This window comes from Danio aesculapii, chromosome 2, assembly GCF_903798145.1.
Source record: "Danio aesculapii chromosome 2, fDanAes4.1, whole genome shotgun sequence".
NCBI classification, from domain to species: domain Eukaryota; kingdom Metazoa; phylum Chordata; class Actinopteri; order Cypriniformes; family Danionidae; genus Danio; species Danio aesculapii.
In genome coordinates this window covers 5,092,033-5,109,943 of record NC_079436.1, presented here as the reverse complement: position 1 = coordinate 5,109,943, position 17,911 = coordinate 5,092,033, and the positions used below count along the sequence as shown (strand labels likewise).

Genomic DNA, 17,911 nt, shown 5'->3' with positions numbered 1-17,911 from the left:
GTTTTCTGTGTAATTATGAACTGAGCTCCAGCAACAGAGCTCCCAGAGGGGGTCATTAGCATGTGTGTGGGATTGTTATGTGTGTACAGGTCAGTCCAGCTGCTCTGAGCTCTTGCCCAGCAAAGACAGATGTGTTGGCCTCAGTGAAGTGACTTGTGGGATATGTGTTCATTTCCAGTGTGTGTTGTTCTTTCAACATGTCCTCCTCAGCTCAACGTGGCAGTGAAGTGTCTGAAGACGGACGTGCTCAACCAGCCAGATGCTCTGGACGACTTCATCCGCGAGGTCAACGCCATGCACTCGCTCGACCACCAGAACCTCATCCGGCTCTATGGAGTCGTCCTCACACACCCCATGAAGATGGTGAGTGTGTGAATGCGTGTGATCTAAATCATATTGGCGGCAAAGACAGGGTGCTAAAGTATTAAGGTCTTGAGAAGGGAGGGGTGGGCTAAAATAAGGCCTGACATTTGCATGCTCTCTCAGACTCATTATTCGCTGACACTGGCTTCTGGAGTTGTTCCTGATTGGCAGCGTTCATTGTCTCCGATGGCTAAGATACTTCTCAGCAGATCATTACTTCAGTTTTTATGAAATTAATCTTAGGGCTGCACGATGTATATTGTTTCGGCGTCGATATCGCAATGTACACATGTGCAATAGTCACACCGCATGATGTGCAATGTTGAGTTGGGATTAGACAGTAGTTCAGGGGTTTTCAAACTTTTAGGACACCCCCCCCCCCCCAAGTTTGTCCAATTTCACTCGCGCCTCCCCAGGCACCTCTCCCTTGAGCCAAAATTATAATGCATGCCCAAACATCATTCACATACTTGCTGCGTTTAAAGTGCCTAGCATTAATTACATTGAAACATAAATATACAGCTCACCTGATTCAGTGGGATGGCTGAGCCTGTTTCTGTAAGGACAACATGCTGATCTGTGGTGGAATTCCTGACACGACTAACCGTCAATCATCTTCCACTGTCAATAAACGTGAGCCACAGCATACTTGCTTTTGATGTACGTACATACAGAAAATGCTGCTTCGCAAAGCCAAGTTCGCAGAGCCCTGACGGTGTGGTTGAGTCGAACATTGAGTCTGTTTACATGGGCAACAATACTTTAATACGATTTTAATATGATTAAGAAAATACTCGGATTAAGAGTCTACCATGTAAACATCGATTTTTGATTACCTTTATCCGACTAAAGTCATAACTGAACTAAACAGATATGGAATTAAGACATGTGGAGTATGCTTATATTAGTGGCATTATTAAAGTAAACACTGCAATCTAACTATTACCTAAGTATGAAAACACAGTCATTACGCACATTATACATGCAGAAAAACTCCATGATGATGTTATCAAGACTTTCAGAAAAAGGAAAAACTAGTGTGAGACTGATGACGGCAGCCAGAGGGGAGAACAACCTCAAATTTACTGTACTGCCCCATAGACGCTGCATTAGAGACACCTCGTGCCTTTTGTCATTTGAAGCAATGATGATATAATACATACATACTGTAAATATATAGAAATGTTCATACATATAGAAAAAAAATAAGAATTTAACTTGCTGATGACTGTTAAACGTGTCATAACAGGCTTTTGAAAAGGGTCCATTGTGCTCTATTCTTTCCTCTTCCTCTCTTCCCTGATTGACCCTTTCATTATCATCTTTCGTTCTCTAAGGTGACTGAGCTTGCCCCTCTCGGCTCCATGCTGGACCGCTTGCGAAAGACTCTGGGCCATTTCCTCATCTCTACCTTGTGTCAGTACACTATCCAGATATCCAATGGCATGGGTTACCTGGAGTCCAAACGCTTCATCCACCGGGACCTGGCTGCTAGAAACATACTGCTGGCTTCAAGCGAGCAGGTCAAAATCGGAGACTTCGGACTGATGAGGGCACTGCCCAAAAACGATGACCATTACGTCATGCAGGAGCACCGCAAAGTCCCGTTTGCCTGGTGAGGGACAATTATTCTCACGACAGAAGAGTTTGTGTTTGAATCTGCAAAGAAGGGATACAGTTTAAGTCAAGATATGATTTTTCTATTTCAAATATTTCCCAAATGATGCTTAACAGAGCAAGGAATTTTTCACAGTATTTCCTGTATTATTTTTTTCTTCTGAAGAAAGTCTTATTTGTTTTATTTCAGCTAGAATAAAAGCAGTTTTACAGTAAAAAAAAAAAATTAAGGTTAAAATTATTGGCTCCCTTAAGGAATATAAAGCAATAAGCAATAAAAATCTGGGTGTTATCTTTGATGATGGCTTGAGATTTGATAAATGGATAAATGCAGTTGTCAAATCCTGCTTTTTTCAGCTTCGACTCTTAACATCAGTCAAACCTATAGTATCTAGAAAAAATAATTCATACTAATACCTCTAGGTTAGACTACTGTAACTCACTATATTTTGGAATTATTCTGACAGCTTTATCCCGTTTATTTAGTTAAAAATGCTGCTGCAAGGCTTCTAACCGGTACCAAAAAATATGAAATCACATCAGTTTTACGCTCTTTGCACTGTTGCCAGTGTCACTTTTAAAATTCTTCTCTTGGTTTTTTAAATCATTAAATGAAACATCAGCCTGGTCAGTCTCTTCGGTCATCAAACCAGAGATTATTATGCATCCCTAAGTCGAGGCTGAAATGCAGGGGTGACGGTGCTTTCACAGTTGCTGGTCCTACATTGTGGAATGCTCTGCCCCTCTGTATAAGATCTATATAATTTCTGTCTGTTTTTAAATCTATGTTGAAAACTTACCTCTTTGATTTGGCATTTTATCAGCGAGAATTGTTTGTTTTAGCTATAAATGTATGTCTTTCTCTTTGTGATTTGTGTTTTGCAGCACATTGGTCAACCTTTGGCTGTGTTTATAGTGCAATAATAAAATTGACATTGACAATATTTTTTTTGATTGTCTACAGAACAAACTATCATTATATAATGACTTGCCTAACTACCCTAACTTGCCTAATTAACCTAGTTAAGCCTTTAAATGTCACTTTAAGCTGAATACTAGTATCTTAAAAAATATCTAATCGAATATTATTTACTGTCATCATGGCAAAGATAAAAGAAATCAGTTATTAGAAATTAATTATTAAAACTATTAATTTTAGAAATGTGTTAAACATTACAAAATATACAGGAGTTTAAACTCATTTGGTTGATTTTGAATATCTGCAGTGACTTGCCAAAGCTCAGAATTCAGATCCATTATGAATGAGGTCATTGTTTGTGTCCCTTGTTTTGATTAAATGAGTTGTGCATGATCCTCGTTTAATTTTATTCCCCCTGGTCACTTGTTCATTTTCAGGAATTACGCTGCTGACCTAATTTTTCCTCTGGTGTTTTTTCTCATAGGTGTGCCCCAGAGAGCCTGAAGACACGCACGTTTTCTCATGCCACAGACACATGGATGTTTGGTGTGACGCTGTGGGAAATGTTTACTTATGGTCAGGAGCCCTGGCTGGGGCTAAATGGTAGTCAGGTACAACTTCCTCATACACTCTGAACTTCCAGTTGCTCATAAACATTTACTGAGTAATGATTCGTTTCCACTGAGTGGTACAGTACGGTACGGTTCGGTATGGGTCACCTTTATCAGGCTTGTGTCTCCACTGCCAAATGGTACCAATGGTACCCTTTTGGTAAGCGTGGTGTTCGACAGAAAGTTGCAGTTGACGTCATTCTCGCTTGAAGTTCACAAATTGTATGAGAAGCACTTCTTACTAAACATGCTTTATATACATAAATACTTAGAGTTGAAGTCAGAATTATTAGCCCACCTTTGAATTGTTTTTTCTTTTTAAAAATATTTCTCAAAGCTTAACAAAGCAAGGAAATTTTCACAGTATGTCTGATAATATTTTTTCTTCTGGAAAAAGTCTTATTTGTTTTATTTCAGCTAGAATAAAAGCAGTTTTTAATTTTTTAAAATCCATTTTAAGGTCAAAATTATTAGCCCCTTTAAGCTATTTTTTTTCGATAGTCTACAGAACAAACCATCGTTATACAATAACTTGCCTAATTACCCTAACCTGCCTAGTTAACCTAATTAACCTAGTTAAGCCTTTAAATGTCACTTTAAGCTGTATAGAAGTGTCTTGAAAAATATCTAGTCAAATATTATTGGCTGTCATCATGGCAAAGATAAATAAATCAGTAATTAGAAATGAGTTATTAAAACTATTATGTTTATATATGTGTTGAAAAATCCCTCCGTTAAACAGAAATTAGGAAAATAATAAACAGGGGGGCTAATAATTCAGGTGGGCTAATAATTCTGACTTCAACTGTATGTATAAATGTTAGTTAATAACCTTTCTATGAACAGTATTTGATTATAGCTGCAGATCAAAGATAATGTAAGTAGCCCACTGTAATGTCTGCAAATAAATAATATAAAGAATAAAAAACCATTTATATTCACATACAGAGACTTATAATCTCTGAAATGTTACCAATTGCAAATAACAAATACCCAAAACATGCATTTAGGCCTTTTTTGGGTTCATAAATGATACGAAACGTATACAGCCAGTACAAACCTCTCATCTTTAACCTTCACCAGTACATGTAACATGTAACATCTTGTTAGAAAGCAATTCCGTCATTCCGAGTTCATAATAGTCCAAAAGGTGATGATAATAGTTAAACATGGCAGTTCGTTCATGTTTTAGGTTGCTGTAAGAATCACTTGCTCCTTTGTTTTTTCCAGCTGCTTAGTTTTTTCGCACCTCACTCTCGCGTTCGTTTGTTTCTGAAAGGATCAGATGTCAGAAGCAGTTCAATAATCATGCGTACATTATTATCATCAGCTCAAGAAGTTCGTTATTTCAAATATAGACAAACGCGAGCTCTCTGGAGAAAGTGAAACCGCACACGTTTTTAGACGACCTTGTAATAAACAACAGGACACATGGTAGATTCTGCTCTTCATCTTGGCTTTGTGGCTGTTTATCAAGACAACGACAAGGTTTGTTTAAGCTTGGGTCGACCATGGCTTGATATTATATGTATATATTATTATGGTGTAGAGTCTTAGCTGTGTATTAAAAAAAATTTTTTTTTCTTTGTTTTCATTCTCATGCTTGTGCACGAGTTATTGACATTTCTCTGTAACGTCACTGCATGTCTGGCTCCGCCTTTTGGTAAACTTTTCTTCTGCTAGGTACTCTTTGGAAAGAGTACACAAAAAGTGGTATGATGCAGTTCGCTTTTTGGTACCTTTTGACAGTGGAAACGGACATAAAAGCGTACCGACTCGTACCATACCACTCAGTGGAAATTTGCCATACAAGAACAGCCTGCAAATATATACTCCCTTCAGGATTTTAAGAAAAAAAAAGGTTTTTGTGATTTTGGAATAAGTGTTTGCCAAAGAGCAACTCACTGACACAGAAACAGTTTCTTCCCTCAGGCAATCCATCTCATGAACACTTGATGATAATAATTGCGAAACCAACATCACTACTTGCTATACACTTTTATACACATATACACTTATTTAACAACACACTTTACATGCCAATTTGCACATAACAGCTGCACATATAACGTTGTATATAGTAATAAACATGTACATACACTTGTCAATCTGTATATTTGCACTCACTACTTACTTCTATTTTTTAAAACATATTTATTATCTGTTTTTTGTCCTGTCTCTGTAATCCTGTTGCACTGTAGAAGCTCTGTCACCAAAACAAATTCCTAGTATGTGTGAACATACCTGGCTATAAAGCTCTTTCTGATTCTGATTCCAATTTAGCTGAATGTCCTTTAGGGATTTGATATAAAAATATACACATACATTATGAATTTTTTTGACCATGAGAACTATAGATCTTTGTAATTTATATAAAGGAAACACTGAGAGAAACGGAGAGAAACTAGATTTTACCCCTAAAGCCTGCTGTATCGTATTTGAAAATGAAAACAATTGTTTGAAAATAAATGCTACGTTGTCTGTGTTGATTAACGAGCTCCACCAAATTTTGCTTGATTTTGTATTAAATTTAGCAATCACTGAATTGCTAAATCCTGGAGGGTCAGAATATAACTGAAAATGTTTATATTTACAAGCGCTTATTAGTTATGCCATCATTATTACATTAAATGTATGGTTGAGACTATCACAGAAATATGAATAATAAATAAATGTGCCTAACACAGATTCTTCACAAAATTGACAAGGAGGGCGAAAGGCTGCCTAAGCCAGAGGACTGTCCTCAAGACCTCTATAATGTAATGATGCAGTGCTGGGCTCAAAAACCAGATGACCGGCCCACCTTTGTTGCCCTAAGGGAGTTTCTAGTAGAGACCATGCCTACAGACATGAGGGCCCTGCAAGACTTTGATGAACCTGACAAGCTTCAAATCCTGATGGATGATGTCATTACCATCATAGAGGGCAGGTGAGCTCATGCACTACAGAATATAATGGAGATAGTAGGTTCATTTATTTGACACGTTCATTTTGAAAGTAATTATCTTGGTAAACAAAAGCTGGCAAACACATTTATCACACCAAGGTCCCCTCTTTGTCCTTAATGTTTGAGCAACTCACTGACATGACACTTATAGTTGTTTAGGATTTACTTGATAACAGCTCTAACCGTCTTATGGTGTTTGAGGGTAAGAGGGACGATTGCTGCCTATTGTGAATGACTATAGAGTCACTGAAGAATACCAAGCTCTTAAAACATCTAGACCTCTAAAATTTCTTTCATTTAAAAGCATGCTTACTTTACTCTCAGTGACATGAGATTTAATTGCTGTAGTTTTTTTTTTTACAATATCAGGGTGTCCGCTGGGTCTTAAAAACTATTGAAAGTTAATAAATCAATTATGAGAAAATGAAGGCCCTTAAAAGGTATTAAAAAGCCTTAATCCTGTTTTTACGAGGTCTTAATTTTTTTTTTAAGTTTTTGTTTAAGTGTTTGACTCCAAAAAAGCAGAAATATATTTATTTTCCTGGATTGGTTCGGGCTGGGTGCGTCCGGCCAAGCTCCTCTGTCCGGGTGATGTCAAGTAATTTGTGACAAACGCGGGAAGGTGATGTGATGCTCTCCACATGTAGCGAAACCATATAGCAGGGCTATTCAATTGGCAGACCGCGAGGCAATTTGTTCTGACCATCTAAATAGTGTGACCAAGACATCAAAAATAAATTTAGTTCAGTCGAAAAATGGCCGCTATAGTTATGAAGTGACTTGCGTCTGTTCAAAACAGCACGAGCTGCAGTTGAGGGCTGCGCAGAGCGTGAGTCACCTGACATTAAGCGAGTGGCGCAAGCAGCCGAAAACATACTTGGATACTTAAGCTTAAGGGCTTCTTAACGCCGCGTTTCTGTTACATGGAACTAAACAAAGTTATGCCACCTGTGCGCTAGTTTAAAGTTCCGAGCTTATATCCCATCGTGTCTTTTCCGCGCGCAAGTTCGTTATTTGCAATGTAAGAATATATGTCAATATGCGTGCGCAAGCAGAGTGATGTGTTCGCGCCTTTCAGACGCACCGAGTAGAAAACATGTCACGCCATAACGGTGAGAGTTGTGTGTGGCTTTCAGTGCAATGTAAACAAAAGATATGTTAGAAGAATTATTACAAGTTATTAAAATGATCATGGATGTATGAACGCAGATGATAACAACAGTTCATATAAATACTTACCTAATATAAAGCTTAAATTTACATTAGATGTGATAACCGTGAAACCATGATTATTCTTCAGACTATAATCGTACAACAAAAATCTATAATCGTTGCATTCGTAATTGTTATGCAGTTCAAAACATAACATATGAATGTGTCTGAATGTAGAAGAAGCTTACTTAAGCAATGCACTGCTTTTGTTGTGTTTTGAAATACTACATTTGAATGTAAAAAAAAGCCCCATTGTACAATGCACTGATGTATTATGTAGTTTCAAAATACAATGTATTAACATTTCAATGTAGAAAAATACAATGTAGGTGTCTTAAGGAGCAAAAATACAACATATGGGCTCTTATATGCTGTTTTGTCATCACTCATATTGCAAGTCACATCTCTCCAGCCCCTCATTTTGGATGCTTTTCATGAACTGGCCCCCATGACGAACTAATTGAATAGCTTTGCCATAGAGCAAAACAGACGGCAAAATTGGATAATGCAAGTTTGCGTACTCCTGGTTGGAGAAAGACGAGTTTAAACAGTGGCCGAAAATCAACACGTAATTTATTCTTTCAACCTTTGTTTCTTTCTTGCATGGTTGTGCTCTATTCATTTATTTAACTGCAACTGTTTATGAAGTTAAGTACTGATTAGAACTTGTAGTGGTGATGAGGTCTTAAAATGATCGGAGAAAGTATTTAAAAAATCTTTGCTGATTTATGCACTGTCATATGCAACAGTTTTATATTAATTTATATTGTTTACATGGCGGATGTTACGCTCTCTCTCTAGCCCTCTCTTGTTAACATGCTTAAATACTTGTGCTACATGACAATATAAATGCTGTTTTAGTCCTCCAGTATGAGATTTAAGGTTTGGGACCATAGGCAGAGGGTGAACAAACTCCAGGGTAAGGCTAATATTTGCGCTGCCATTTAATGCATTTAAAAAGATTTGCGACCGAACAAGAAGAGGTTTTAACAAAAGCACCGCCTATCAACAAACGTCCATTATAGTCAACCCGCACATTAAATTATTTTAATAAACTAACCCACTGATCTACACAGTTTGAAAAGTTTGGGGTCAGTTTATTTATTTTTTATTATTATTACTTTTAAAAATCAAATTAAAATTGTTATATTCATCAAGACGGCATTTAGTAAATATAAAAAAATTGTTAAATACTTATTTATTAAATATTTATTTATTACTTACTGTATGCAGTTTCAAATGAAATTATTACTCCTTGTTGCTTTTATTTCTATTAATAATAATAATAATAATAATAATAATAATAATAATAATAACAACAACAACAACATCAACAACAATAATAATAATAATAATAATAATAATAATAATAATAATAATAATAACAACAACAACATCAACAACAATAATAATAATAATAATAATAATAATAACAACAACAACAACAACAACAACAACAACAACAACAACAACAACAACAACAACAATAATAATAATAATAATAATAATAATAATAATAATTACTATTAGAGAGGACACAGCCCTCACTATTCTACCGCCCTAGGTCACCTCTGGACACGCTGGCCCTGAGAATACGAAATCATTCTCTTTTTCACGAGGCCAGTTGAAAACCGAACTTGTAATTCAGCAATAAATATTTGACCTTTAAAATGTAAAACTCCAAACGATTGCTGAAACAAGATTACTACACTATAGGCTAGACTACGTTACAATGAAACTACCAATTTCATTTAATGCTGAAAACAAGTTAAACCAGTGTAATATATTATTATAATATATTATAATATGTTATTATTATTATAATACTCATTTGTCGTTTTAGTACTCATGTCCTTGACCAGCAAATCAGAATAGTCCGCTGGCCAGCACTTTTGATTTGGCTTTCTGAGCTGCTGCGAACTCCAGTAATAAACAGCGCAGCGTGCAGCGTGCGGGGTTGGACAGTTCCATTTTTATGCGGAGGGGGACTTGAAATTTGATTGACAAACTTACAATAGCTAAAGTGTTGTGTTAATCATCAACAATAAATTACATTCATATTACGCCTTACACCCGTTACATGTTTTCAATGGATTTTTTTCTTTGCTGCTATCTCCGTGGTCTCTGGCCAGGGGGAGGCTAAGCCTTCCCCAGCCTTACACACGCTCCGCCTATGTTTGGGACTCTGCTGAAGTCTGTTCTGAAATGAAAGCGTCAGTCTGATATCATTCGCTATGGTTTTTAATGATGCGCGACTCACATTGACAGGTGAAAATCCAATCTATCTGCTCACACTGCAGACATGAGGGCACGGATCCGATTCATATTGAATAAATTTCAACATATGAAGTAGGCCTGAACCTGCTTACGGAAAAAAAAAAAATTGGAATTGAGTCACTTGAACCATGCAGCATAATTGCAGCCTTATGAATTAGGCCAGTGTTACCCAACCCTGTTCCTGGAGGCACACCAACAGTACATATTTTGGATGTCTCCATTATCTGACCCATTCATTTCAGGTTTTGGAGTCTCTTCTGATGTTATGATGAGTTGATTCAGGTGTGTTTGATTAGGGAGAGGTTGGAAATGTGGACTGTTGGTGTGCCTTCAGGAACAGGGTTGGGAAACACTGAATTAGGCTGTACTGGTCATGAACAGATCCACAATGCCATAGAACCATTCAAAAATGTTCTGTATCTGCACCTCTTTAATATTGAACAAAAATCTGGTCTTTATAACAGTCTGAATGTGTCCTGCAGGGCAGAGAACTACTGGTGGAGAGGTCAGAACAAGCGCACCCTGAAGGTTGGTCAGTTTCCCAGGAACACGGTGACGTCAGTGGCAGGTCTGTCGGCCCACGACATCAGCAGACCACTGAAGAACAGCTTCATCCACACAGGCCATGGAGACACCAACCCGCACCGCTGCTGGGGCTTTCCTGACAGGATTGATGAGTGAGTCCTCATTTTCCATTTAACATGTTGTTAAGTCCTTATAACCAAAAAAATAACATTCTTCTTACCTCCAATGTTTTCTCTTAGTAAGCTATGCACAAAACTGCTACCAATTTTAATGAATCACACATTTATGTAGATGAGAGTAGGGCTCCTATGATTCAGAAACATCTATATGTGTGTGTTTTGGTGAAATTTTAATGACTTTCCAGATATAAGACTGGTCTCTGCATTAAGATATAAATGGATAGAAAAGAAGTATGACAAAACTGACAAAAACAAAACACTAAAATGGCTCCTGCAAGCTAAAGACAGTATTTAGCATGAGTCCATATACCAGACCCAAGTTTATCTTCTAATTTAAGTGTTTTTATTCTGCTTTTTTCCCCTCTGTCCAGGTAATCCCATACTACCCCTATAATACTATATTAAGGTCTGGACTCTGTGGAGGCCCTTTCATGACTATTTTAGCTTTTTTTGTCTATAAATATCACGAATATCTATAAATATTATATAATTTCATAATCAATATAAATTTCTATAACTGTTCAGGTGAAAAGTGAGAGATTATAATATTATATTATATTATATTATAAATACATATAAATAATTATACTAAAATGACAAATCTAATAGTGGCCAAAGACCTTCGCACAGCACTGTGTATATATACTTTTTATGATGCTTTACAAAAACATTTGTAAATACTTTAGATTAGTCAGTACCAAAGCCAAAAACTACATCTAATTTAACAAAATAACTTAACTTCACTGACATCCCTGATCAATATGTTAAGCGAAAATATAAAATACAATTTACATAAAGAAGAAATTCAAGACAACCTTATAGCATATAGTTGACATTTGTTGTTGTAGTGCACCAAATTATATTGTCTATATTCACTGACAAATGGATAAAATAGTTATAATTTTTATATTTATTTACCAGTACCCACTAGAAGGGAAAAATACATACATACACATACAGTAAAGTCTGAAATTATTCATACCACTGGCAAATTCTGACTTAAAGTTTTTGTTCAAATGTAAATAAAAGCTGAGAAAAATATTTTTTCCACAATGATGCCTCTTGTACACCATCGTATTATCTTTCGGGAGAAGCCTGTGTTATTTCTGGTCAAAAAATGTTCTTGCTGGTTGAATAAAGTAACTTTAAGTCAGAATTTGCCAGGGGTATGAATAATTTCGGCATATACAGTATATATATATATATATATATATACATATATATATAGTTTATTTATGTTAGTACGAATAGAAAAATAATACAGACTGAATTATTATACTCATAAATATTCAAACAGAGGACTTAAAACAACACAATCTCACGGCAATTCGTAACTTTTGATTTAGTGGCTAATTCGTAGGAATTCGTATGATCTAATTCGTACAATTTGGTTCTATTTGCTCATCCCCCAATGACGGTTGGGTTTAGGGGTGGGGTTAGGTGCCACGCCTCCTTTTTAAAATCGTACAATTTCGTACGACTGCACTCGTATGAATTAGCCATTAAAATAGTTATGTTTTCTCGTGAGATCAGGCTGAACCAACAGGAAATGAGGAATATCCAGCAGCCAGTCTGGGAAAATATTGAAGTTCAGGTTTGATGAATTTGATTTACAGCAGAAATTACTGGCTTTCATTGAGCCTATTAATAATCATGTAAATATTCTCAATCTAACAGTTATCTGAATTATTTGTGGTTGATCATAATCCTTTCTATCAAAGTTATCTGACATTATGAAGAAGTTCTGAGACAGTTTAACTCAATTGAATTAATCTGTTATATTTTAGTATCACTTTCTACACTGTAATATCATGAGAGAGGTCTGTATTATTTTTTTATTTGACTGTACACACAGCAAAAGTCCAAGTTTTTATTTACAATAAAGGATAAAAACGCTTTGCTTCATCAACACAAGGTGGCAGTAGAACACAACACACTCTGTCTCGACCATAAATGTGGTCAAATCAATGGCCTGTAAATACTTCCATAAAACAACCAGTAAAATCAGTGCAACTGTTAAAATATGAAATGTCTTTTTGCGTCCTTGGTTATATACTGTCATTAAATCCACCAAATAAAAGCGCAGTCCCGGTTTTCCTTTGTTCAGAAATGAACTCCTGCAGTATATAGCTGCTGAATGCTCCTGTCATTTGATTTCTTTTGCAGTCTTTATCTTGGGAATCCCATGGATCCGCCAGATGTTCTTGGGCTGGATTTGAACTCTGCCAGACCAACTCAACTCCCCGGACGAGCAAAAAGTGAGCCATTGCCTTTCTGTTAAAAAAGATGAGATATTGCCGGGTCATTACACAGGGGGCCTTAAAAAGACTTAATTTGCAAAAGCGAAATGTTAGGGCTTAAAAAGTCGTAAATCTACCTAAATATTGTGTTGTAGGTCTTAAACCATTTTATTAAGTCACTTAATTACATGTCTATGTAAAGTTACCCAATCAGGCCAACACCCATTCAATAAAAGTTTTAGCGTGCTTTCCCACGTAAACATTTGCCCAGTTAGTGTGGTTCATTTGGCAAATGTGACTCCAGCAAACATGCTCGGATCGATTGTTGTGAGAAAGCAAAATGATCCAACAAATGAATGAACCAGGCTATATCACAGTGTATTATGGTTGTGCAATAGCCATATATTGGGCTATATGACGAGAGAATTATGAGTAGGGTGGGATATCATTCTACGGGGCAAATGAGCGTTTCATGTCGAATACGAAAGTAAAAGCAAGCTGAAATATTACTGAGTGCTGTTTATCTGTTAGGAAAATTGACAGAGATTACCATCTGATGACTTTTCCATATTTTAATCATATAATATGTTGTATTAGGCCTATTGTATTTCTGCACTGACACCTTGACAGAAAGAGCAACATTGATCTGCTTCATGATAAGAATGCAGTCTCGGTTCATCTGTTATTTCTCTCTATAATTTAAGCCCATAATGCATAATTCTAGCCATCAATATTTTTAATAGATTAATTAATTCAATAGATTTTTACGACTCCTAGCAACTGAAATGAGGCTGTGTATGAGAAAGTTTGACCTCTCTGATTTATATTTGTGACGATGTCTGCGGCTGTCAATATTAAAGTGCACCCTTTCCCTTATAATGTCTCATTGCTTATGATCATAAACCTAAGTAACAACATATGACAGCCGAGTGGAATCCGTGGGACTCTGGTCAGAGTTTCTGGGTTTATTTTTTAATGTGAGGAGAGTTTACTCGCATGTGACTTGTTTTAACTATATTGGTTGGTTTAGAAACGTGTGCCATGTCAAACCAAACCGCACCAAAAATAAACATTGTAACCATTTTAATACCTGTATCAGAACAAAACAATCGATCTACAGGTTTGAAAGCACCCTTAACAAAGGTTTCATTTCAACTTTTATTTGCCAATATGGTTTAAGGGAGAGCGGAGCAGTAATACAGTAACACGTGCTTAAAAAGTCAAATTTTACACAATTAATTTAAAATCAGTGTACTTTAAATAGTGTATTTCCTCAGTAGCTATTTTTTCTAATTCTACATAGCACAGTATGTTTATTTATTTATTTATCTACTGAATAAACACATTTTGATTTATTTGCATTATTATCCATTATTATACAATGCCTTTATTTGCGTTATTAACAATACAATGTTTTTTTTTCTAATAAATATTTTCTATTAAAAACATTTTGATATAAAAAGTTCTCAACATTACACTCAAAATTCAAAAAATATTTTGTTAATTTAATTGATGACCAACAGTGTGGGAAACACCCTGTTTCCCTGTGTTTTCCTCAAAATTGGCTAGCAGTCACTGTGTTTTTATCTTTCAAAATGGTTTCATCTTTCAGCCTAGAAGACTGTAATCACAACAATATAAGATTTTTCATCCATACTTTTGCAGATTTTTTTAAAATAAAAAAATATTGACTATAATAAAAAAAAAAAAAAAAAAATCCTGCAATAATGGTTTCTCCTGTGTTTCTCTTACAAATTTCAGCAAACTTTTTCAATAATTGTCAGAAAGACATCTGACGAAACTGTGGTGAAAACCTCAGAAGCATGCCATGGTTAACCCTGAGCAAATAACTTAAAATTCTGTTACATTTTACCCTGTGTTAGTTTGTGCCCCGCGCTCCCCTAATTATATTCATCACAATAAAGTGTTTTAAAGTTCTTCATGTATTTATAATGGGGACACTGACCTGGACAGACTGTTAATAAGACTTAAAATAGTTTTAAAACTTGTCTATTTTATTTTATTTTTTACATTTTATAAACATGTTGAAAAAAGTGCATGTACTGTATGCCACTAGAGCAGGCATGGGCAAACTCGATCCTCGAGGGCCGGTGTCCCTGCAGAGTTTTGCTCCAACACTAATCAAACACACCTGAACACCCTAATTAGTGTCTTCAAAATCACTAGAAAGCTACAAGCAGGTGTGTTTGATTAGGGTTGGTGCAAAACTATGCAGGGACACCGGCCCTCCAGGATCGAGTTTGCCCATCCCTGCACTAGAGTTTGCTTGTTTTGATACATTATATAAAATGTGGCTAAGACATATCTATATGAGTTTTTTTAAATTATGATGCAAGTAAAAACCTTTTCCTTTTCCATTAATGTTCATCCCTGTGTAAGTCTGATATTTAATTCATCATAGTTTTAAAAAGGTCTTAAAAGTCTTACTTTTGACTTGAAACCTGCAGAAACCCTGTTACTAAATCTTCACTAAATTCAGTTTCATTATGTTTTAGGTCATTCAAAAGTATTGAATATCTTCAATTGTAAGAGAAATTGTGTACAGTATATGACAGATTTAAGTCTTTCCTTAATGTGCAAGAAAAGCTGTGATTGTGGCTTAATGGTTTATTTCACTTCAAAAGTGATATATTTACAGTACTTTGATATTACTCTCTCAAATAAAAACAGTTTAATATGGCAAATCCACACAGTGTGTTCAAATAGAAGTATCTGTTTATAGCGGCGTGTGCCCACTTTTGTAGATAAATTTTAATTTGCACAGTCTTGCAATCTCCATATTAGATTCCTGCAAAGATGACAGAAAATGCACCTGCAAATATGCTCCTGTGGCAAAACATGAAGGCATTTGCATTTTATAGCATAGATGGACTGGTGATTGACACGTCAGTGTGCAGTGTGATCATTATTATCTACTGTACTGTGTTGTCAAATGTCATTTGAGTGTTCCCGGTTGCCTTTTTTCAGGTGGACAAAATGTTACAGTGTGGATTTTGTGTTTCTAAGCCTTATGAAAGTATTAGCAACTTCTTGAAAATAAATAACGTTACTAAAACAAAATTAAGAATTTTAATGCATTAAACAACAACGTGTTCCTAACAAGAAATGATTTATTTTCTCAAACAACTCATACAAAATCATATTTTTGTTAATGTCATCATAAGCTTAAATCCCTGATCATAAATAGCCCATAAATATTATGATTTTTATTTATTTATTTATTTTTTTTACTTTGATTTTAATTATATTACAAAGCCTAGTGAACAGTACAGAATATTGTACAGAAATATGTACTTTTCCACCCCAACATTTATTAAACAGAAAATAACACTTAAAATAAGATATCAAATCAAATACAATACTGTATACAAAAAATAAATAAAATTATAAATAAATACACTTAAATTGACCAGTGTGTGTATGCACATAATGAATTGTATATATTATATACAATCTTCCCGTTCTATTTTCCCCTTTTCTTACAGTACCTGCCATATTTTTCTTTTGCGTTTGCTTTCTCTTTTTTTTTAAAGTGATAGTTCACCCAAAAATGAAAGTTAAGCCATCATTTACTCTCCTTTTCCTTGTGTCAAACCTTTTGTAAACACAAAAGAAGATGTTTTAATGAAAGCTGAAAACCTGTAACCACTTACATGCATTGTATTTATTTTTTCCTACTATGGAAGTCAATGGTTACAGGTTTTCAGCTTTCATCAAAAAATCTTCTTTAGTGTTCAAAAGAAGAAAGAAACTTAAAAAGGTTGTGAACCAATTAGGCATGGGCTGGTATAAGATTCTGACGGTATGATAACCTTGGATAAAAATATCACGGTTTCACTATATCACAGTATTGCGATTACTGCTCTAAAATACCTTCTTTTTGAATGCCTGAGTAGTAAACAATTAGTTTTTTCCTTTTTGAACACAATATATTTTAAATATTTTGATGCAGTAAGCATGTCAGGCTAAATAGTTCAAATGAATCCAACCCAGGCTCATTCCGAAAACGTAGTCCCGAGGACGTTTCTGGAGACCGCGAATTATGTAGCCAGAGGTACGTATGGCTGCATTTAGTTTTTTAAGTGAACGCTGCGGGGCGGTATGACGCCGTTCCTTTTAGCACTCGCTGGCTGACCGCTTACCTTCATGTGGAGGGCTTTCCCGTTGCAACCAGTTTGTCCGGTTAGCTCGTCCTGTACGTCGACGGACTTGATACGCAGAGAGGAGCTGACCACGACGACGACGACCGGGTTCGAGTCCGGGGAAGAGCGGTTCCAGAAATCAGGTAAGACTAAAACAGAATCCAAGAAATAAAGCAAAGAGGTTCATAACCGGGTGAGAATGTGGTTAAAAAAAATAAATAAATCAGACGAGGGCTTTTCTTTTCCGAACGGCTTTTGTAAATCGTTGGTTGGGTTTAGGGCAGGCGGGTCGATTGGTAAAATTGGTTGGGTTCGGGGAAGGAGGAGGGTGGGTCGGCCGGCCGATTGGCCGATCGCCCAGTCAATCATTCAGCCAGTCGGACAGACAGACATTCGTTTGACAGCGGCCTCTAGTGGGTTCACGCGAGAACAGCACGGGCGCGAACGGCACTCACGGGAGACGTCCGAGAAGCCAAAAAGGCACACACAGGGGCCTCTCGCAGATTCGCGAAAACCAAAAACTGCAAAAATACGTACCTCCCAGGATGTATTTCGCGGTCTCCAGAAACGTCCTCGGGACCACGTTTTCAGAATGAGCCTGGGTTCAATGATTCATTGACTTCTTGTCTCTTCATTTGTTTCAAAAACACAGATTTCTTTATAATTTAAAACGGCATTTTTGGATATTTTTTCTGCTGAAAATACTGTTGTCCTAAAAAAACAAACAAAAAAATGTAAAAAAAAAAAATCTTACACATACCATAGGAATATTTTAGCGGTTTTAAATCCTTGACTTTTCCAGACCCCGGGATACCTTGAAAACGGTTATCTTCCCATGCCTAAAACCAATTGAGGATG

The 17,911-nt window shown here is 36.1% G+C and overlaps 1 protein-coding gene across 3 annotated transcripts in view; it reads left to right on the top strand.

The window, feature by feature from the left end:
* tnk2b (tyrosine kinase, non-receptor, 2b) overlaps positions 1 to 17,911 on the top strand; it is a 59,808-nt gene that overhangs the window by 28,097 nt on the left and 13,800 nt on the right. For all 3 annotated transcript variants that reach the window (XM_056471286.1, XM_056471278.1, XM_056471270.1), the window contains exons 4-9: positions 211 to 363; positions 1,701 to 1,978; positions 3,384 to 3,510; positions 6,198 to 6,439; positions 10,429 to 10,623; positions 12,817 to 12,908. In XM_056471286.1, coding sequence (XP_056327261.1) covers positions 211 to 363; positions 1,701 to 1,978; positions 3,384 to 3,510; positions 6,198 to 6,439; positions 10,429 to 10,623; positions 12,817 to 12,908 — 1,087 coding nt within the window. The remainder of the gene's footprint in view (positions 1 to 210; positions 364 to 1,700; positions 1,979 to 3,383; positions 3,511 to 6,197; positions 6,440 to 10,428; positions 10,624 to 12,816; positions 12,909 to 17,911) is intronic.